The sequence below is a fragment of the Rutilus rutilus genome (genome assembly GCF_951802725.1).
Source record: "Rutilus rutilus genome assembly, chromosome: 11".
In the NCBI taxonomy this organism is placed as follows: Eukaryota; Metazoa; Chordata; class Actinopteri; order Cypriniformes; family Leuciscidae; genus Rutilus; species Rutilus rutilus.
The window spans coordinates 15,716,943-15,741,014 of NC_140216.1; the positions used below are offsets into that span (position 1 = coordinate 15,716,943).

General features: G+C 37.3%; 1 protein-coding gene across 1 annotated transcript; it reads right to left on the reverse strand.

Annotated features, from left to right (window-relative positions):
- Positions 1–3,644: 3,644 nt before the first annotated feature.
- On the reverse strand, positions 3,645–18,601 carry lrp12 (low density lipoprotein receptor-related protein 12). The gene is made up of 7 exons (XM_084423699.1): positions 17,618–18,601; positions 15,178–15,234; positions 14,108–14,243; positions 9,287–9,489; positions 7,613–8,714; positions 7,331–7,463; positions 3,645–5,864 (listed from the first exon to the last, which is right to left on the reverse strand). Exons 1-7 carry the CDS (start codon positions 17,682–17,684, stop codon positions 4,941–4,943), a joined length of 2,622 nt encoding a protein of 873 aa, XP_084279825.1. The 5' UTR covers positions 17,685–18,601; the 3' UTR covers positions 3,645–4,940.
- Between the last annotated feature and the right edge of the window lie 5,471 nt (positions 18,602–24,072).

A 24,072-nucleotide genomic window follows, 5' to 3' on the forward strand; every position in this document is an offset into this window, starting at 1 on the left:
AAGTTTTATTAGTGAACTCAGCCAGTTGTCGATTGAAGACGCAAGAGCTAGAGTATAAAGGGTATTAAGTGTCGATTAGTAGACGCTCTGTGTCGATGAGTAGACGCAACAGTTTTATTATTTATTAAGTGTCGATTGTAGACGCTCTGTGTCGATGAGTAGACGCAACAGTTTTATTTTAGATAGTCAGGATAAAGGAAATTCCTTTACATTTGTTAAAATCTACCTGATCACTGCAGTACTGCTGAATCTCATGCTGCAGTAACACATGGTTTGTAATGTAAATATTAATGGCACAACTAAATTGTTAGATTCTATTAGATTCAAATGACATCAGCAGGTTATTTCTATTATTACAACAGGTAACCATCATCACCTTATCTCATTTCGCTTTAGCTTCCTTTGCTACTGCAAATATGTTTGACAAACACACTGTCACAGCAGCCAAAAAAGTCAAAAGATATAATAATAAGAGTTAAGAGCCCAACTAATGGGAACACTAATCACCGTTGTGGTGACTTCAAATTAAAGATTAGAGTTAAACCACTGTTAATTCTCAATAAGAACTTCTGTAGATGTATGACAGAAATACACTCGCCTAAAGGATTATTAGGAACACCTGTTCAATTTCTCATTAATGCAATTATCTAATCAACCAATCACATGGCAGTTGCTTCAATGCATTTAGGGGTGTGGTCCTGGTCAAGACAATCTCCTGAACTCCAAACTGAATGTCAGAATGGGAAAGAAAGGTGATTTAAGCAATTTTGAGCGTGGCATGGTTGTTGGTGCCAGACGGGCCGGTCTGAGTATTTCACAATCTGCTCAGTTACTGGGATTTTCACGCACAACCATTTCTAGGGTTTACAAAGAATGGTGTGAAAAGGGAAAAACATCCAGTATGCGGCAGTCCTGTGGGCGAAAATGCCTTGTTGATGCTAGAGGTCAGAGGAGAATGGGCCGACTGATTCAAGCTGATAGAAGAGCAACTTTGACTGAAATAACCACTCGTTACAACCGAGGTATGCAGCAAAGCATTTGTGAAGCCACAACACGCACAACCTTGAGGCGGATGGGCTACAACAGCAGAAGACCCCACCGGGTACCACTCATCTCCACTACAAATAGGAAAAAGAGGCTAAAATTTGCACGAGCTCACCAAAATTGGACAGTTGAAGACTGGAAAAATGTTGCCTGGTCTGATGAGTCTCGATTTCTGTTGAGACATTCAGATGGTAGAGTCAGAATTTGGCGTAAACAGAATGAGAACATGGATCCATCATGCCTTGTTACCACTGTGCAGGCTGGTGGTGGTGGTGTAATGATGTGGGGGATGTTTTCTTGGCACACTTTAGGCCCCTTAGTGCCAATTGGGCATCGTTTAAATGCCACGGCCTACCTGAGCATTGTTTCTGACCATGTCCATCCCTTTATGACCACCATGTACCCATCCTCTGATGGCTACTTCCAGCAGGATAATGCACCATGTCACAAAGCTCGAATCATTTCAAATTGGTTTCTTGAACATGACAATGAGTTCACTGTACTAAAATGGCCCCCACAGTCACCAGATCTCAACCCAATAGAGCATCTTTGGGATGTGGTGGAACGGGAGCTTCGTGCCCTGGATGTGCATCCCACAAATCTCCATCAACTGCAAGATGCTATCCTATCAATATGGGCCAACATTTCTAAAGAATGCTTTCAGCACCTTGTTGAATCAATGCCACGTAGAATTAAGGCAGTTCTGAAGGCGAAAGGGGATCAAACACAGTATTAGTATGGTGTTCCTAATAATCCTTTAGGTGAGTGTAAAGTAAATCTGTAATTGACAGAAATAAAGTCAATCTGTAATCTCGTAATGCTGTTTGTGGAGTTATTTAATCCTCCTCTGCTGAGATGTTAATGTCTTGTTTTATCTTCAGTCGATTTCATCTAAGGCTATGGCTGGAAGTCAGTTGTAGTTTTTTGTGTTTCTTCTCATCTCTTTTTCTGTTATTTTCTTTCCGTCAGTGATTCTGCTTGTTAACAGGCTTATTAAGGCTGAGATGACTCCATATTTCATATACACAGATTTTGTGGCTCAGATAAGGTCCAGTTCTGGTTTATTTCTTTGCTCTTGGCTCACATGTGGCATTGCTATAATGGCCTGCTTGTAGCCCAGATCTGGTAAACAGGAGCGGTCCGCCCATGTGCCATCATTCAACGCAGCATGTGGGCCAGATCATCATTACAAATGTGCCAGATGTGGGCCGAATCTGGGCAGACACAATGTTGCCATCTGGGAACTCGATTAGGTTATTCGTAGAGCTTCTTGGAAGTGTGCCACTCTGATTGGTGGAATTCTTCACAGCATTTAATAATGCAAGCTGACAGCTTCAACAGAAAACCATCAATTACCTTGTAGCTCACAGTATGTCTTTAATAGTTTATGTTATCGTTAAAAATCAATTACCCTATAAAGAAAAATATTTTTTACAGAACTGTTGCACTCTTTTACAGAAGGGCACTGTCCCGCCCTTACCTTCACGTTATTTTTGGTAGGGGGCCACATAGCAAGCCCCCCTCTGCATGTCCCTGTGTTAAAATTATGTGCTTGTCTCTTTATGCCCAACCACAGTCAGCATATTAGTCATTATTAATGTGCCCTGATCAGTTTGGTCTTGTCTAGTATCACTGAAACCTGTCCTGTAAAAGCACTGAAGCAGGACACAGAGAGCTGGTCATGAAGCTGCTAGATTATATTACATCCAATATTTTGGTCGATTTGAATCTTATGTTTATTTAAGCTCCAGTCTAGTCATATCCAAATGTTCTTCTCTGTCCATCTAAATGGCATCTTGCTTTAGTCAGTATTGACAGAATTGTATTAAGACTAGAGTTTTGCAAAAAGAGTGCATGATAATTGCAAATGGTGTCTAACTATACCTGAACTTGTTTTAAGTTTAGCCAAACAATTTTTATTTGACAAATATGTTTAGGCCACTGACTGAGCATTTGGTTCAAATAATGGGGTTTAGTGTTTTAGCAATTGAGAAAAACTGCAAGTGTTTTAGTAGTTTTAATGCATCTTTAAAGTGAAATTAACTGCTGTGCCAAGCTGAAAGTTGGTATCTATTTTTCAAAGAGTTTTGAAAAGTATTGAGAAATATGTTCTAGTGATTGTAAAACCTGTAAAAGGCATCAGAAATTGCTGTGGTTTCCTCTGAGGTAACATTTGATACTTTTCATTTAAATATGCATTTTAAAATCCAGATATTGGTTTAATATTTGATAGAACTACAAATGTGTTTAGCTTTTTAATTAGAATAACTCCTCGACTATATTACAAAATTAAACTGGCTTTTGGCTCCACCCAGTGGAAACAGCAGCAATAATACAGTCATGTTTTTACCCCTCTCTCTCTCGGTGAGGTTTAAATCTGTACTTGTTTGTGTGTCTAGGGCCATCAGTAGACACTGGTGTAATTCATTTTCTGCAGTCCAAAGACGACTTTTAGAATGCTTCCTCTTTGCTACAAACCAAAATCCAATGACCATTATTGCTCATTTCAGAAAAAAAGAAAATAAATAAAAAACAAGAGAAAAAGAAGTCAAACATAAACAAGTGGGATGAACACTTTTATTCTCTTGGTGCAGTAAACATTTTTCTTTTTATCTTTATATATATATTTAGCATGTTTGTGAATGTGTGTATGTATATAATTATATAGATATATTAACACCGCATTATGAAATGGAAAAAGAAATAAGCACAAGACAGCTGGACATGCTTTTCAAGTAAACACTATCGAAATGAAAACCAATAATAAATACACACACTCACACAATTCTCAGTACCAAAACAGTAAGGTTACCAAAAGGTTAACGGTAACAAAAAATAAATACAACAAACAATAGTGGCTGTTATACAATGCAACATCCTTTAAAAATAGTAGCTCCCTCTCAGATTATACTCTGTTATAAATAAATGTCCCTCGCTCATATTCGCATGTGACGCACATAGTACCACTGCAGCAGGGACCAAACTCACACTGAAATGAACAACCGTACCAAATTTTGGTTGATATCCCAATTTTTGCAAGCAGTTAAAAGAATAATTTTACTCAAAATTAAAAATCTGTTATTTGCTCATCTGTTACTCCTAAAAAAAAGGGGGGAAAACTTTGCAGAATCTCCAAGCTGCTCTTTTCCATACAATAAGAACAAAAAAGACCCCTGAAACAAGTCCATATGACTTTTGTTTTAATCGTTGAAAATTGCCCTCAACCAATGACATTTGATGCCAAATCTAACACAATGTACCTTGATACGCCATATGTGCAAGTGCTGTTTTATCATTGTTTTAAAAGCTTGACAGCCCGTCCCTATTCACTGTATAGGAAAAAGCTTTGAGGACATCATTCAAAATAACTCCACAAAGAGTATGTCTGGAACAACATGAGGGTGAGTGAGTAGACATTTAATTTTTTGGGTCAACCATTCCTTTAATAAAACAAATGTCTGACATCAAATGTACAAATAAATTAAAGTTTAGGTAACAAATCTCTCAGAGCGCTTGGATGTGTTCAGTCTTTCGTTGTTCCACACTGTCCAGGATAGATGCATTGGTTTGTGCTGCTTTCCCATACTGAGAACTGCAGAGTGGCTCACTCTCTACTCAACGTGAGCTTAATTTGACTCTTCAGAAAAATAGACTTTGACCTGGTAAACATCTCAACGAATACTAATATTGCACAGTGGAAGGGACAGTGGGATTGGGGAGTTCTCGTACTCTGTATGATTTGAACAGACTGGTCTTTAAAAGTACCTGATTTCTGAAGCTCTTCGTTTTATAAGAGGACACCTGTCTAAAAGACATTCAACCTCCGCTCCACTAGGGGGCGATAACAGAAATGGCAAGCTGTGAGCAGGGGCATTTTAGAGTCATATGGGCAATTCTTAACAGAGCAGCAGTGACTCATCATCACTAGTTTCTGTTTTCGCCGTCGCCTCCAGACAAGCGTCTGGGATCTGCGCCGTATGGACAATTCCACAGTGTTCACAGGGGCCGTCCCTACCTACCAGCCGGCCTCTGAGAGAGACGGCAGCGGGGGCTAGGTGGGGCACAAAAGCCTGCTCAAAGCCTTGTTCCAGCAGGGGCCTGGAGCTCTCATCACTGTCCAGGGAGCCGGAGTCTGAGACAGGAATGAGGAGCTCCACGTCATCCTCATCCTCGCCCCTAATACCGACACCAGTACAGCCCGCACTTCCTTGCTCCAGTTGCCGCAGAGGGCTGTGATTCTGCCCAATGCCACTTGACCCTCCGTCACCTGAGCGACCAAGAGAGAAACGAATCCACCGGAGGCTCCGTGTGACCCGGCTTAAAGCACTGCTGAAGGGGCTCCTTGTAGAAGTAGTAGTAGTAGAACACAGAGGTCCAGTTACTCCAGAACTTTCTGAGATGCTCTCAGAGATGCTGCTCTCTCGGCTGACCAGTGGGGCAGAGCTGGCAGACACCGAGACGATGGCTTCCACGGCTGTGGTAGGGGGAGTTTTCTGTGGTAGTGGGGCCATCAGGCCTCCAACAGCTCCAGGGACATCCCTGCGGGGATGGTGATCACTTTCAGTGTCTGTGTCATCGGAGTCCAAGGGCAAGAGTCCACGGTGAGAGCCAAGCCTCTCCGGCTCGCGTGCAGAGGCATTGCCGGCAGGACCCTCTTCAGTGTCCGCAGACACCAGTGCAAGAGAACCAGATCGCCGTGAACGTGTGAAATTGAACAGGCGTCTCCAGATGTTGCCATGGCGCCCTGTGGTGGGGAGTCGGATTGAGGTGAATCCCAGCTGAGAACGAACTGCCAGTCTTAGGTTTTCTAAAACAGATGCCTGAAAGTAAGAACAACAGGGAATGTTACCCAGGGATCGACAGTGCAAACGTTTCACTCGCATTTGCGACTAAAAATAGACTTGTGCAAAATGTAAAATGTATTTGAGCACGAGTGAATAAAATCTCTAAACAAACCTTGATCATTTTAAGAGGTCTTTACCCCATTTCTGTTTCTTAACAGTATTTAAATGTTTCAAAAAACATTGTGTTCATCTCACCACCAAATGCTTAATACTTAAAGCCTTAATAGGTAGGCCTATTTAGTTTTAAACTTGGACTAAAACATGGCCTAGATATTGATTGAAAATGTTCTGATTCTTCACTGTTCAGTAACACTGTCACTTTACAATAAGTAGTTAGCATTAGTTAACATGAATTAACAATGAAAAATACTTCTAAACCAATTATTAATCTTAGTTAATTTCAACATTTACTAATACATTATTATTAAAATCTAAATTTGTATCTGTTAATATTATTTAATGTACCTGAGCTAACAATGAACAGCTGTATTTTTATTAATTAACATTAACAAAGAATACTGTAACAAATGCTAATTCTCATTTTTAATATTAGTTAATGCATTAACTAATGCCAACTAATGAGACCTTATTGTAAAGTGTTAATGTTCTTTATAAAAAAAATGTTGCACTTTAATCTGTTGGAAAAAATTATGTGTTTTTGTTTTATTATATTTAAATGTTCAATTGTTTTTCTTCTAGCAAAAAAACCCCTCAAAGTTATTAAACCACTTTTTTGTAACAATTCATTACTGTGATAATACCACATACTATGATAAAAGCTTAAGCAATTATTGTGACGTCTAATATATATTATTTTGCTTGTAAATGCATCCTTGTATCCCTTTATTAAAGTAAAACGCATATTTAATAAATTTGCATTGCGCCCCAAACGTTTTTTAATGCGCTCCTAAATTTCCCAACTCACAAGCACGTTCACAAGCTCATCCATTACATGCAGGTCAAACATCATGCTTTCTATTGTCTGGGAATGTCTCGAGATCAGTCAGATAGCACCTTTGTGCGAATTTACCAAGCCTATTATAGAGAAGGCTTTTGGAAAACTTTGCTTTTGGACATGACTAGACTTTGTAGTTTCTGCCCAAACATGGAGGGCGAACAACCAGAAGTCCTTTTGTCTCGATCCAAAGACTAAAGAGCCGTTCACACCAAGGACGATAACTATAATGATAACCATAAAGTTTTAATAATTGTTCTAATTCTATGAGAAAAGGGAATTCCACATGACACAAGGGAACATTATTTATTTGGAATCACTTTCTTTTTCCAGCTGATAAACTATAAATAACAATCAGAATCCACCAAGCTAGAGCATTAAAAGCGACAAATGACAAAACTGCAGCGCAAAAGTTGGTGTGTATGCTAACATAGTTATTGTTCTTTGTATACGGGCCTTTAAGTACATAATTATGCAGTCTTCTTACCTGATTTCCAGAGCAGACAGGAAAATCTTCCACTGGGGGGATCAGTCCTTGAGCAATCAGCTGCCCATATGAAGGAGGAGCTTCTCTTCTCAGTAACTCTGCTTCCACTCTGGACAGCTGAGTCTCAAATGACCTGGAAGAACAACCAACCCATTAATTGGTAATTGACAAGAGAACAGTCACAGAAGCATATACTAATAAGCTGCTAAATAATTTTCCCTGCCAATCAATTTCTATTTTAGCTTTAGTCTGGCTATCTACCCAACAAACTTCTTCACTTACCTGCGCTCAAACATCCTGAGTGAGTACAGTTTGCAGGTGCAGCCCAGAGCAATGACCAGCAGCAGGCCGCAGATCAGACTCCCGATAACAGCGGCAGTGATTACTCGTGTGGGTACAATTACTGGGCAGCTTTCTTCATCACTTCCATCCCCACAGTCATCTTGCGCGTCACACACCCAGCTTTCAAAAACACAGCGGTTGTTCTTGCAGTGGAAGTTTCCAGGCTGGCAGAAAAAGCAGTTCTTCTCATCTGAGCCGTTTGGGCAACGGTTCTGGTAGTTGCACCGGTCAGAACGTGGGTAGCAGGCACCGTTTCGTGAGCATGGGAACTCATCTTCCTGGCAGTTGCTGCAGTTGAGCTCGTCCCTGCCATTGGGGCAGTGCCAGTAGCCGTCACAGCGCTGTTGTTCAGTGTAGCAACCCCAGTTCCCTCCACATGGGATTTCCCATGGCAAGCAAAAGCCATCTACTTGATACGTAACATTAAAGCCTCGAGCCGCATTGATTTTGTCAGCATAAAAGTGTATCCGAAGTTGTCCTGAAGATGACACCACCGCTACAGGGGCTCGAGAGTCAAATGCAGTCAACACACGCAACAGACGCCTGGGGTTCTCTTCTAATCCATCGTAGACTTTAACATAATCGCCGTAACCTGTGCCATCCAGTTTGAAGTCCATAAAGCGTAAGATAACCTTACGGTGGTCACCAGTGTCGATCAGCCAGGTGCAGTTACTACCAGGTGGATAGAAGTCAGGATAGTTGGGTGAGCTGAAAGTACCGTAGAAATTGTGCAGCCATTCGCCACAGGTGGGCACGTCACAGTCGATCTCATCGCCCAAGTCTTGACAGTCAATGCTACCGTCACATTTGAGGGACTCTGGCAGACAGGTGTAAACACGGGTGTAGCGTGAGAGACACGGGAATTGGTTAAAAGCACAGGGCTGGAAGGAGAAGAATGCGGAGGGGTTTGGCTGTACACACAGCTCCTCGTCTGAGTTATCACCACATTCATCCATGGTATTACACTTCCATGACTCCGGGATACACTTCCCATTAGCACAGTGGAATTGGTCAGGCTTGCAACTGGCTTCTTCCGATTTACCTAACAATTACAAACAGATTTTACCCTTTTGGATAGACATAAGCATTAGCAGTAATGTTTGATTTATACATTTTTGGAAGATTTGTTTCAGAGGAGGTTTATTGTGCAACAGCCAAAGGGAAGTGTGTGATCTATATTCAGCATGGAATCTAAATAGCTAAAACCTTAAATTGTCTATTATATTCTGGTCTCAAGACAGGACTTATTTCCCTTATTCAATGCAAATCTGAGATCTAATCCCATTTTAAAATTGGTAGAGTGGAAATGATAGGTTAGGAGTGGTTCAAAATTAAGTTTGAGCAAATGCAAGAAAAAAAATGCAGATATCGGATATGGGTCACTTTAAAAATATATAAGCTGGTCGTCAAAAAATCGTATATAGTCAACAAATCGAAATTGACCATCAAGACCTGCAAGACCTGCAATGTAAATGCAGCCTTTGAGAGAGAGTGAAAATTGTTTCACAAGTGTACAAGTGTTGCATGGCAGTGCCAGACAGTGTTTAAGACATCTACGTAACTGTATCCTCTATGATGCAGTTGAATCTAAAGGGATATAAATAGCAAGTCTACCTGTTATGTAAGAGAGCCTAAAGCCCTTTCCAGTCATGCTGTCATCAGAGTGGAACTTGATCCACACGTGATCCTGAGAGGAGATGTATGGGGCAGGAATAGACGAGCCACAGGCCCGGTACCCATCCAGGTTCTTGTAGGTGCCAATAGAGATCCAGTCTAAACCACATCGATGCGAGCTCTGAATTTCAAAGTCCTGAAAACTAAAAGTACAACCAATTTTAAGTAAAGGAATGTCAGGTATGTGCACAATAATATTTTATATATTTATAATAAAAAAAAAGCATCCCTGTAATCAAGAAGTTTGATCAACAGCTAATTCATAATTTAATGAGTTAACTGACATTAGACACAGGATTACGTCTTGTTGCATCTTATGTCTCAAACTGCAACAGATCATGACTTCCAGATGTATGATTATTAAATAGTACCAATTAAGAAACATGATGCTGGGAAAAGCTCTACCAAACTAAAGACATAAAAAAGGAGGAGGTATATGTGGGACGCAGTGTCTTGCTGAATACTAGGGCTGCACGATTAATCGAAATCGAACCAAAAATCGTGATTTGGCTTAATGCGATTAATTGCAAAGGCTGCAATTTTGTTTTAAATAAATATATGCACAACGTGTTAGTGAAGTGTCTGTGATCAGTAATAAATGCTGTTCCATCTCTGAATGCACTGTGAGTTTGAGTCGCATATAACATGCATTTAAAAAAAGGAACATGCCTCAAACATCTTCCTAAACTTATAAAGCGTTCATAAACCTGTTGTCCAACAAAAGACAACATTTAATAACATGTTTTTACTCAATTCATATTATCAGTCGAGTGTTTGAAATTTCCTTTTGTGATCTGATGTGGCTTCTTATCACAGAACAAAGCAGACAATATATTATTTTATAGTATTCTATACCGTGATAAAGGCTATGTCGATTAGCAATGCATTATAAATATACTTTATTATGAAAATACCAGAGAAGGCTTGAAGGACTCAAATACACCATATAATGTGACAGTCATGTGTTTATTGTCTTCATGTTTAATCAGTCAAAGCGTTTCTATGTTCTTTTTATTCAGCTACAGTGCTAGCTTCACATTAGGGATTTCCTGAAAAATGTCATTATATTACTTCTCTGAGGCAAATGTGGAGTTTCTGCTCGAGGGCGCCCCCTGGCTTCCAGAATGAATGAAACAGAAACATGTTTAGGAAAAATAATACTTCTCTCTAAAGAAATGTATATAATAATCCATGTTTTTCTCTAGTGTAGAGTTTTTTTTCCCCCACAGTGTATGCATAAAAGGCTCATATTTCATATTAAAGACATGGACTCCTCCTGACAAAAATTAAACTGTCAAAGATTTTTATAATAATATAATATTTTATAATAAATCCTTCGACCTTTCTAATGATTTATAGTCACCATGTTAACAGGTAACCCTGCAGTTTTTCGTAAAATACGTTTTCTGTCAAATATTTTTATTTTTATTATTATATTGTTTTATTACATGGCTTGGTTGAATTCTAATGTAGAATGCGGTCTGTTATTTCTTGATAACAGACCGCTGCTACGGATAACACACCGTTGCCATGAAAAACAGAGCGTTGCAATGGACGCAGGATTCTAACCGTAGAGACGGAACAGACTATTTTCTTTAGCGGAAGCAAAACAATTCAATTTTTGAATCAAACTCCTTTTTAAATCAATATTTTGTGTTAAATTATTGATTTATTTGGTAGGTAGCCATGTAATAAGCGGGATAATGTAGTGCGAGGCGGTTGTTATAGCGAATACAACCCCTTCAGGCTGATTCATGATCACTGATCAGCCTGTCGGGGTTGTATTCGCTATAACAACCGCCTCGCTCTACATTATCCCTTACATATTTATTCTTAAATAACTCTAATTAGTAATATTACTATAGTAATAGTAATTACTAATAGTAATATTTCTTATTTTATTAAATATTTTTATTGAGCAATAATAATCATCATAATTTATTATTATTAGTCTCATTAATATACAAGCACAAAATGTTGGGCCAAATTGTGCAGCCCTACTAATTAATATATATATCATTTGTAAAAAATAAATATATAAACTTTTTTTTTTTTTTTTTTTCAAATCATTCAGCCCTACTGAAAACTGGACCAATAGCATCTCTATAAGACCGCTTCCATTGGCAAAATTAGTGAGTTTCTGTGTTTACCACAAAAATCACATCCTGTGGGAAGAAATACCAATTGGGTCTATTTCTGTCGCAGTAACCATGGACACCATTCTCAGATAAAGACATAAACAAATGCTCTAGTTGAGGCAAACAGGCTGTACAAAAATAGAGCAGATGCAGAACATAAAAATAGAAATAAAGAACCATTTCAAAGGAGTTTGTTTGAGGTGGCAGTAACTGAATAAATAAATAATTTATATTAACACTCACTCCTTTGAACCAGCACTCAAAACACAATCCTATCCCTATGAAAATTCCAAGAGACACTGCATTGCTTTAAAAATGACAAGGATAAAAACAAACAGATGCCCAGTGTTTTTAACTAGTGGTCAACAGATATTTTTCTTTACACTTTACATACAGCACAGTGAAAAATGACATAAATAAGACTTAGTGGGAAACTGGATAAAGCACAGCGTAGTTTGAAATCAAGTTTCAAGTTTGTCGATCGTGCGTCTCCAGTGACAGCTCAATTCAATTCACATGGACTGACTGTCAAGCACAGAGTAACGCGTTTGTATGCAGGTTTCAAATGCACACTTCAGAAGATCACACGGCATGATTCAACCAAGTCTGCAAGCCAGGTTTGCGCAGTGAAAAGTTTCAGATATTCAAAGATTTGTAAATTATATAAATGTGTATTTAATGCAGGCTCATGGTAAATGAGAAAGTTTTATAGTGTTTGCTGTCCTTTTACTAATATAATAGCAATTATATACGCATATAGCATAAATTGCTATAATATTTTGTATACCGTTTACTATGCTTAAAGGGTTAGTTCACATAAAAATGAAAATTCTGTAATTAATTACTCACCCTCATGTTGTTCCAAACCCGTAAGACCTTCGTTCATCTTCAGTACACAAATGAAGATCTTTTTTGTGCGTTTTGTTGACGCAAGAGCAGACGTTGTTGCGTGGACGTGCGTTGGAGATTAATCATTTCTAAATAGTGTTGTTGTTTTTTAAGCAAACAAAGCCCTTGCTTTGCAACTTCATAAAATTGAGGATAAATCACTGGAGTCATATAGATTACTTTTATGATGTCTTTACTTCCTTTCTATAGGGCTTGAAAGTGGTAGTTGCATAGGCTGTCAATGGAGGGACAGAAAGCTCTCAGATTTCATTAAAAAATATATTTTGTGTACCAAAGATAAACGAAAGTCTTACGGGATGGATATTAATATTTTGCAAATAAAGTGGCAAATTATTGTTGTTGTTTTTGCACAAAGCACTCACATCGCTTAATAAAATTGAGGTTAAACCACTGGAGTCACATGGATTCATTTGATGATGTCTTAACTACCTTTCTGGGGCTTGAAAGTGGTAGTTGCATAGGCTGTCAATAAAGGGTCAGAAAGCTCTCAGAGTGTTTAATGATTAGATAAGTATTATAATGTATTATACCTGTGGTTACTGGTATTCATGAGACCATACAATGCATTATAAGGTGAATTACAAGGCATAATTAATGCATTGAAAATACTTTTATAATGCATTATACATAAAGGATTTAAGTAAAGTGCTACCCAAAAGTCTTAAGGGGGTTTTGAACCGGACGAGAAGTGCAGCGCCGCGTCAAGTCTTTAAAATTCGAACACATTATGTTTTATGAGTGTACACACACACAGGCAGCGACATTCGGCGTCTGTCTGCGACGCCCAGGTATGACCCAGGACCCTGTTCAAAATCCTGCAGTGCCACAGAGTGCCATTTACATAGTTTTATATTAAATTTTAATAATATTTGTCTCAAATCATCATTAATGTACATACTGACTTCACCCTTTGCTGCAAGATACATTTAGTTTTACATTCATTTACAGAAATCAGCTGCATGGATGAAGATTGCTGATGTTATGGGTTTTTCAGGTGAGATTCTCAATTAATTCAGTTAACGTACGCCCTGAGGTAAAGTGTTCAGAGTCAGACTGCAGATTCAGCAACGGTTGCATTTAATTGTACAGTACAATCATAACATAGTACAGACATTATCTTAGTTTCATAATGTCCTTAACCATAACAATATTGCTGGGCATAGAATGTCCAAGAATGTGCGCGTCCGGTGTGCGATACCTCGAGCTGTCCTAGACGCAATGCTGCAATTCTAGTTTGGTGTGCAACCCCTTCTACGGGTTTGGAACGACATGAGGGTGAGTAATTAATGACAGAATTTTCTTTTTTCGGTGAACTACAGTTCAATTAATAACGTAGTAGAAAGAACTGTTAAACAGAGACGATAAACTAATGAAGGAGGAGACAGGGAGCGCTGTGTGCTCAGGCACTGGCAAACAGGAAAATGTATATGTATATGTATATGTATAAAGTCAAATATCAGCTTTGGCAATATATCAGTCGACCACCATTTTTCATCTATATCTAAAGAGGCAGACTGCTTCAGCAAGAGCAGTTACTATGAAAACATGCTAGCTTGAATTGGTACAGAGTACCAGACTCCACCACCACTGAAGGAATTTATAGTGCCTATGGTCTGTAGCCTGTAATTTAGGCAAACTGTGAGCACCATCTTTATTCTTGGCCTGCTTTTGATCATGGAATGGCAAATATTGCAGCATTGTGGTGAGGTGTTACCTGATGGTGATGATCTCTCCAGGGTTGGCCCTGATGTTCCAGCTGCAGTTGATGCGAGAAGGGTATTCGAAGGGCCAACCAGGGCTGGTGATCACTCCACTGGACGCCCTTATCTGCTCCGCTACATCTCCACAGGCTGGAGAAGACCACAAAAACAAAGATTAGGACCCTGCACACAGATTTCAACACATAATGGGTGATTAATACACAATAGCACTGTCCAAAACCAAGTGAGCCGTCTTGATTACTTCACTGCATCTTAACCAATAATAAACCTTGTAAATTAGCTTGCTTATTTGGACATGCTACGTTGCATATGCTCCTCACAAAAAGCTCTCTTCATGTAAAGCAGGCAGACCATTTCATAATTGATTCCAAATTGATTTCAAGAAAAAAAGGCTAAAAATATTTTTTAAAAATACTAAATACAAATATTTAGTCTAAAAGTTAATTTTTAGTTAGCTTAAACCATTTTGTCCTTTTTTATTAGGGAATTAAATATTTGTTAACATTTCTGCTGACTTCATTCAGAATAAATGTTTCCAACAGCATGTTGAAATGCATTCTAGCCTTCATTACAATTATGAGATGATGCTTTAGACTTCAAGGCAGAGTCGTTTAAAAAAAAAAAAAAAGAGTGTATATGATTTCTACATATAGCTCACTGAATTATGAACACCAAAACAGTAAATTGTTAAATACATGTGCAATATAACCTAAAAAGGTGGGTTCCCGAATTCACCCTAAAAAAAAAAAATGCTAGAAATAAAGCTGGCCTACTAATGAAATGGGGTGGATGAAAGAGTAGCAGTTAAAAGTTAGCCAGGCAAGAGGTAACATGTGGGTAGCAGACTAATCTGGGCTAAATATCAAGAGCCTTACATTCCTTTAAAAGAAAGTGATCTGCAAAGACACTTACAGCTCCCTATAAGCTATGTTTGAGGACTCTGAAAAAATGTTTTGGATATCAGACACCCACAGAGTTTAACCTCATTAAGTGTCTATTTTGCTCTGAAGATGAACAAGATCTATAACCTGGGTATGTAAACCAAAACAGAACAAGACTTTACCGTTCGACATCCCTGATACATATACATTCTCGCTGTGCTCCGAAGAAACTGCATTATCTGTAAAAAAAAAAAAAAAAAAAAAAAACAGATATTCATATACAGATATGCCATATGATGCTGCAGAAATCAATATGCGTAGATGAAAACCTAAAGGGTGCAAAAAGACATGATCCTTCAAACTCAATCTAGTGTGCAGCAGAGCTTTAAAAAAACAGAGTTTAAATTTGATCCACTAGGAACAATGTGTAATCAAACCAATTTTAAAACGGTGCATTTGTGAGCAACAGACTGACCCAGAATGCTACCCACATTTCAAGCAACAAAGAGAAATTTGGTTCAAACACCCACAGTAATTCTGAGGACAAGACACAATGCTTTACTTCAGAATCAGAATGTAAAGGAAGCAGAGGAAAATTAATCACAATTTAGACTTCTCTTCAGAATTGGCGGACTGGGTGTTACTGCTGTATCTAATTTATATAAGAATTTTCCTGTCAGTATGTTTCTCTCACAATATCATTATAGTGACATTTTTAGGGAAACTCCCTCCATTCTTCATTCAGTGGAGTAAAATTGAATTTGTTGGCCAATGCTTACCAAAACGTAGCTAGGTTTTTCATCCCAGATAGAATCACTTGCTTGCTTGCTCACTCACATATTTAAAAACATTGCAATCTAATATATAGACTTAAATTAGTGATTACTGAGTATTTTGGCACGTTGTTGTACCTTCCACTTCAGCCAAAATCCAACACCAATACAAACTGATCAGATGCAACTAGTACGATCTAAAAGCCACACAAGATGACTTTTAGATAACATAGGGGTTTAGCAATTAAATCTCTGGCTATGTACAAAAGCATCCTACTCTTCTGCAGTATACTGTAGACATACCATTTACAATATACTTTTCTGTATGCATGAACACAAAAAAAAAACAAGGTAAGCCCCGAAGAGCCCTCATTGTTTGAGCTTGCAAAACATCATCTGTTGGGGTTTCCCACACTTATGTCTGTTGGCTTACAGCAGCTGAGGGCATGATGGGAGCAAAGCAAAGGAGAAACAGTCGACATTCAAACACAGGCATGCAAACCAGGCCGCTGATATACAACAAATGTACAACAACTGATGGATACGGTGGATATTTTAGCTTGCCTATATCAATAGGTCAGTTGTAAGATCCCCAGCGACAAATTTGACAACTGGAACAGATGGACTAGTCTTTATGATACTTTACAAACAATTTTGAACAACTAGAGTGTGGTTACCAATTAAACTTTACACGGATTTATCTATTAAATAATAAAATAGTGTAACGCCAACTGTAAGAAGGGTAACACTTTACAATAAGGTTTAATTTGTCAACATTAGTTAACATGAACTAACAATGAACAATACTTCTACAGCATTTATTAAATTGAGTTACTCAACATTTATAATCTTTTTTTTTTTTTATCAAATGTTGCATCTGTTAACATTAGTTGTTAATTCACTGAGAACTAACACGAATAAGAACTTGCTGTAAAAATATATTGCTCATTGTTAATGTTAGTTAATGCATTAACTAATGTTAACAAACTAGACTGTATTGTAAAGTATTACTGCAAGATTAAGGATGGCCAGGGCTCAGTTGTGTCAATTTCAAAAATTTGTTGAGATTTGTTGAAAAGTATGTGCAAATTCACAGTATGTTTTCCAGTAAATGTGCATTTATAGCTGCCATTCAGTTACATTCAACTAACTGTACCATTTCCATCTAATGTTGCACATTAAAAAACACCCCTGATCTGTTTTACATAGAAAGTTAGAAAGCAGGAACCCTCCGAACATAATCAAAAGTGAAAGAGGAAAGAAAAGAAAAAAAAATTCCCAAAACATGAGATGTAAATGTTTGAAAATCCCTCATCAGGGGAAATAAAGAGAGGTGGATGGGAAATAAAACGAGAGAATGAAGGGCAAAAGGATTAATTTGTTTTGTTTTAAGTCAAGATGATGGGATTCAATCACAGAGATGGACAGACATGCTGTAAACAATAGAAGTCTTTGTTCCCTTCATTCACCCGGATCTGATCTCAAACACAAGCCATGTCATCACATTCACTCTAACGTTACATGTTTAAAGCGTGTCAGAGTTTCTATGGCAGTAATTAAATCAAACCCAATTTAACCATTAGAGAAACCTCAATGTATGTGAATGAAAAGCAGCACACTTTTCCCATAGCAGCACCACTGCAATATCACACCACTAGTTTATAACCGAGCATGCAAGAAATAGCCTAACGTTACTGCATTTTACTAGTACATTAATGCTATTTTAACAAAACCAAAAATAGCGTGAGAAAAACACATACAGGGATATTTGTAAGTAACGTTAGAGAAATAGAATAAACATGTAGTCTATATATTATATAAATCAATAAACGGTAGAGAAGTGTCTTACCCATAAAAATGAAGAGTAGATGTGTCCATAGCAAACAGATCTTGTTTAGGTTCAAAATGTAGGCCATAATAGCTTTAAATGATAAAATGTGCTACTCTGTAGTTTTAGTATCGCTATTTATACACAATGTGTGTTCTATAGAGGAGTATTACCAGAGACACTAGCTGTTCAACATTTCTTTTCGTTTCCTACTTCTATCTTGATATAACACTTATGTTACAGAAAAACGACCGTCTTAGATAAACGATAATAATGTATAAATAATAAAATCATTAATAAGTTTGAATAAAAGCGATAATTTCCCTCAACAAAAAGCAAAGTGAGTGAAATCACAATCAGTCTTCCCAACAAAGGAGTCGCTAACGTTAATGCTAACAGGGTAATGCTAATGTCAACCTACACCTCTAATCTAACCTACTACTATAAAACCCATTGATTCATTTAATGAACCTCTGGGGTGAAATGCACATTTATCTAATTAGTAAAGCAGCTAAATCCTTTCCGATGTCCATCATTGATAAGATTTCGATATAAACTGACTAAATGCACCAGTGTTGACTAGCCGGTTGTGCTAGCGCTTTTGTTTAGCACACGAGCTCCTTTAAAACATACACAAAGTGTCCTTAAAAGCCTGAAACGAGATCAACACTAATCTATCGATGATCCAACGTGAAAGCGCTAATTCCAAGAGTTTAAAGGTGTCAAATAGCCCTAATCCAGACAAATATAGCCACACACTGATCTACTGCATGATGTCGCTAACAGAAATCTGACCAAACCAAACACTGAAAATAAAACTAGACATCAGGCTTAATCAATAGCATGATCGTCTGCTGCTCTGACTGAAATCTACTTGCGGAATTTTGGCCTTTCCGATCGCTTGTGTGTTGTTACAGCCGGGTATTATTTACCACCACAAACCAGCCCTTCCCCCTCTGAACAACTCTCTCTCTCTCTCTCTCTCTCTCTCTCTCTCTCTCTCTCGCTCTCTCTCACACACACACACACACACAAAAAAACTTCAGGAGCCATTACCTTTCGCACAATTATAATTTTTTCACTCAAAATTCATGGATCGAGACGGGGGACTGTACATGGGGCCAGGACAGCCTAATAATGGAACAACAGGGGGCCCAGTTAACCTTGCAACACCAGTGATTGTCAATTCTTTCTAATGACTCCTACTGTAATGGTTATGTATAAATTTCATCTTCACAAAGCCAGAACCATTCACTGTAATGTAATCCCAATTTTAGAATGTTTTCCTCTGATATAAAGTCCCATTTTAATTCCTTTAGAAAAGATATCATCTGTGATTTTCATATTTTTAAAATTTAATATATATATATATATATATATATATATATATTATTAATGTCTTTAACTACTTTCCAAAGTTCAGAAGAGACAGGGCTTATGTGGAAGGACTCTGAGGATAATACAGCAACTAATGTAGTATAACAGAGAGCTAGCTGCTTTGTTTAACAAAGGCTTTGACCGCGGGGTCTTCTTCTCATAGTCAGAGAGGTCACTGTATTCAAGCGCCCCTGCATTGTTGAGCTCAGACATCATGGGTTGAAAAACTAACATCTGGTCTCTATTCAAACAGCCCACGTGCCCCTTACTGAGTGACAGATGTCGTGTCATCCACGCATGCCCAATGACGGGGTTAAATCCGTTAGGAAGTAAACAGATGGTTCAGGATTTTTATTTTTTTGTTTTTTTTTGTTCTCAGTGTCCAAAAGCTGTTGGAGTTAGTATTTTATTATGTAATTCTTCAGCTGCCTAAATCAGTTTTTCTCAAAGTACACTGTGTAATGTTCATACTGACCACCACTGTCATGAAGTGTTTTGGCTTATGTGCTTTCTGTAATATTCTGAAGAAAAATATATTTAATTATAACATAATTCTACATAAATCAAGACGACAAAGGATTTTCTGAAGTGTTGCTACTAAATGCATCCTTTGTTGTGATGGAAATGACACCACTACTGTGGGAACAATTAAATTATTTTCACAAATAAATACTGAAATTGATTATATTACTCCTTGTTTACATAATCATAAAAATGCAATATTTTATTATGATGGATTTTCATATGTAAGATTGAAAGTCTGGGTCTGGGACAAGGGTAAAATAATAATAATATCTACATAAAAACATTTGAAAAGTAGCAAACTAAAATTAGACATGCAACATGATCAATTTATACAAAAATTAATTATTATTTTTTTAAACCAACAAACCACCTATTCCACCAAGCTGCTGAAAAATATTTATTTGTTGATATAATAACTTATATAATTAACTTTTAAAACCCCTATTACTGAAAACATTTTTATAGATAAAAACAAACAAAAGTAACACCGAATGGACCTAATGGACACTTAAATTCACCATGAAATAAAAACTGGCACTTCATATTTTTTATGGAATATTGCAGTTTATTATAAATGATTAATCCACGCACATTTTTTTTTTTTTAATTCATGTGTTCTCATAATATACACTCACCTAAAGGATTATTAGGAACACCATACTAATACTGTGTTTGACCCCCTTTCGCCTTCAGAACTGCCTTAATTATACGTGGCATTGATTCAACAAGGTGCTGAAAGCATTCTTTAGAAATGTTGGCCCATATTGATAGGATAGCATCTTGCAGTTGATGGAGATTTGTGGGATGCACATCCAGGGCATGAAGCTCCCGTTCCACCACATCCCAAAGATGCTCTATTGGGTTGAGATCTGGTGACTGTGGGGGCCATTTTAGTACAGTGAACTCATTGTCATGTTCAAGAAACCAATTTGAAATGATTCGAGCTTTGTGACATAGTGCATTATCCTGCTGGAAGTAGCCATCAGAGGATGGGTACATGGTGGTCATAAAGGGATGGACATGGTCAGAAACAATGCTCAGGTAGGCCGTGGCATTTAAACGATGCCCAATTGGCACTAAGGGGCCTAAAGTGTGCCAAGAAAACATCCCCCACATCATTACACCACCACCACCAGCCTGCACAGTGGTAACAAGGCATGATGGATCCATGTTCTCATTCTGTTTACGCCAAATTCTGACTCTACCATCTGAATGTCTCAACAGAAATCGAGACTCATCAGACCAGGCAACATTTTTCCAGTCTTCAACTGTCCAATTTTGGTGAGCTCGTGCAAATTGTAGCCTCTTTTTCCTATTTGTAGTGGAGATGAGTGGTACCCGGTGGGGTCTTCTGCTGTTGTAGCCCATCCGCCTCAAGGTTGTGCGTGTTGTGGCTTCACAAATGCTTTGCTGCATACCTCGGTTGTAACGAGTGGTTATTTCAGTCAAAGTTGCTCTTCTATCAGCTTGAATCAGTCGGCCCATTCTCCTCTGACCTCTAGCATCAACAAGGCATTTTCGCCCACAGGACTGCTGCATACTGGATGTTTTTCCCTTTTCACACCATTCTTTGTAAACCTTAGAAATGGTTGTGCGTGAAAATCCCAGTAACTGAGCAGATTGTGAAATACTCAGACCGGCCCGTCTGGCACCAACAACCATGCCACGCTCAAAATTGCTTAAATCACCTTTCTTTCCCATTCTGACATTCAGTTTGGAGTTCAGGAGATTGTCTTGACCAGGACCACACCCCTAAATGCATTGAAGCAACTGCCATGTGATTGGTTGATTAGATAATTGCATTAATGAGAAATTGAACAGGTGTTCCTAATAATCCTTTAGGTGAGTGTATAATTACAAATATTAAAATCCCCTGCAGCAGTTTTCAATGCTCTGCCATCTTGCTCTGTGCCAGTTTCATAGTGACAGTTCAAATGACAGATTTGTTTACGCATGACAAATATATTGAAAGAGCCACTTTGTGTTTAGCTTTTACTTTGTGTTTAAAGGGTTAGTTAATTTACTCACCATCACGCCATCCTAGGTGTATATGACTTTCTTCTTTCAGCCAAACACAGTCGGAATTATATAAAAAAATATCCTGGCTCTTCCAAGCTTTACAGTGGGAGTGAATAGTAACTGAGGTTTTGAAGCCCAAAAAAGGATCCATTCATCATAAAAGTAATCCATACAGCTCTCGACTCGCATAAGGGCCATTACCTGAAGCCAGTGATCATAGTTTATAAAGTAATAAATATGGATATTTTTCTCACAAAAAAAGGCCTTTATTAACCCCCTGGAGTAGTATGGATTATTTTCCTGATGGATGAACTTTCTATCAGTAATCAGCATTGTAAATCCTGCAAAGCTTTTTTATATTTTAATTTAAAAAAAATGGTACATTTATAACACTGTACTTTGTATTATATTACTTTGCATCAAATTATGCAAATTATGCAGCTGTGGGAGTGACAGTAAAATTGACATCTTTCTCTTTTCTGACTGCTGTTATCCTTCTCTCTCTGTTTTTTTCCTCCTTTTAAAAGTTGTGAAAACAATATTGTGGAGTTTTTCTTTTGCTATTTGAGCAAATGGGAACACAATATATATATATATATATATATATATATATATATATATATATATTTAATGTATTCTCTCAGGTTCACCCAACTATGACGGCTGCTTCTGAGAAACCCGGAAATGTGAAAAGCGTCTATAGGGTTGTTCAGTATCCAGAAGAGATTCAATCCTTCCCCTCCAGAAACCTGTCACTCACATGAAACGAGGCCGTTTCACTGTAGCAATGGAAACATCGTTTTCGGAGCCATGGATGCATTTACACTGCAATTACAATTGCATAAATAATGGTATGAGATAAAAATTGTAATATAACATTTTGAATATTTAAATATGAAATGATAGAATCGATGAAATCATGATAGGCTAAGTTTAAATATTAAACTAAAACAGGTGGTGCCAAGCCACCGTCTTAACGAGTGAGTTTAATCGTTAATTCAGACGATTCCTTCAAACAGGCTACTGATTCGTTCAGTAAGAAAACACCACGTGTTTTCACGCAACGGTTCAGTGGTGTTTGGAACTTTTTTCTTTTTTCTGAAGAAACAGCAAAAAAGAAAGAAAAAGTATTTTTCAGCACTCTTCCCGTGTGATAGTATATCATATTATGTTATATAATAAAATTATCACATACAACGTTTTTATTTTTTACACCATTTTTAATTGGGGCATTTATTTATTAATTTTGTGGCGGAAGAAAGTTTTTTTTTTTTTTTTTGAGAAATAAACCAATTTACATACAAAATAGGCATTGAACAAACAATAGGCTATTAACAATTTACAATTCTCAAAAGGCAGAAGTAGTTGCAAATTACAATAGCCTAAATAACAGCATATGAAATCTCAAATCATATTTACAACCATGAAAGGCAAGGAAGAGAAAATAAATAAATAAATTAAAAAAATATATAATTGAAATAATTGAAAGAACAACATTTATAGCAAAGTCATTGAAGAAACTGGCGAGCATAGTAGCTTTTTAATTTGAGAGAGAAGTAGCAAAAGCTTTAAGTTCATTATAAGGAAAGGACGGGGCTTTTCATTTATGAATGAAGTGTTTAGCAAGTTCAAAAAGGTTATTGACAAAATAGTGTTGTGAACAATCTTTCTTCAGTACACCAAACTTAATTTGTTTGTATTCAAGGGGATTCACATTATACAATATTTTACTGCACAATTGAGACCAAAACAACTTTGAGTATTAGGCCTACAATAAAAGAAAAGATTTTCAGTGGTTTCAATATCAATTTTGCAAAATTGACAAGAGTTTTCTCCAGTATCAAATTTTGATTTAAGGAATTCTTTAGATGAAAATATGTTATTTATTATTTTAAAATGAAAATACTTTCACTTTAGGGAGACTTGGAAAGGTAAGATAACTCCTTCTCATTTCCTTCACCTCTTTTGGATTAAAATCTTTGAAAATTCTATATGGATGAAGTCTTTCAATGAAGACACTTCTTTGTTGTTGCATGATTTTTAATAGATAATTCACCCAGACAAGGAAATGGGAAAGAGAATGTCCTAGAGTAGTGTGAAAGAATCCCTTTTTTTGGTATGGCATTTCAAAAATAAAAAAAATCCTAAAATTTAAACAAAAATCATTGTAATTTAGAACATTACAATAATTGTCCATCGTGTCCAATAGGGAAAAAATTATATTGAACCCAGTTTTCATTAAAAAAAAAAGATTTGTTGTGGTGCAGAATACAATTATTGTTCCAAATACAAGCTTTGTGTTAACAAAAATTTTAAGAAAATGCTAATTTCCAATACAGGAGAACTTGTGGATGGAATGCATACAATTTAAGCTCATCCAGCATATTTACATGAAATGTGATTAATAGTGGATAATAATTCCACTTCCGTGTCAAAGTGTCTGTTACCAGCGGATTCTGTTCATGTGTGCCCAGACATTTTAGAAATCCCGACCTGCTGATGTTTTACGGCCATGTCCGGAATAAAGAGTAGGCCTATGTTTGGTAAACCTATAT

Bases quoted from the DNA above. Each gene is read 5' to 3' on its own strand.
- lrp12 (XM_084423699.1), bottom strand. From the start codon at position 17,684: ATGGCCTACATTTTGAACCTAAACAAGATCTGTTTGCTATGGACACAT. The intron at 14,244-15,177 runs GTAAAGTCTTGT...GGTCTTCTCCAG, and splicing joins TGTATCAGGGATGTCGAACG to CCTGTGGAGATGTAGCGGAG. The intron at 5,865-7,330 runs GTAAGAAGACTG...TCTTACTTTCAG, and splicing joins CTGTCTGCTCTGGAAATCAG to GCATCTGTTTTAGAAAACCT.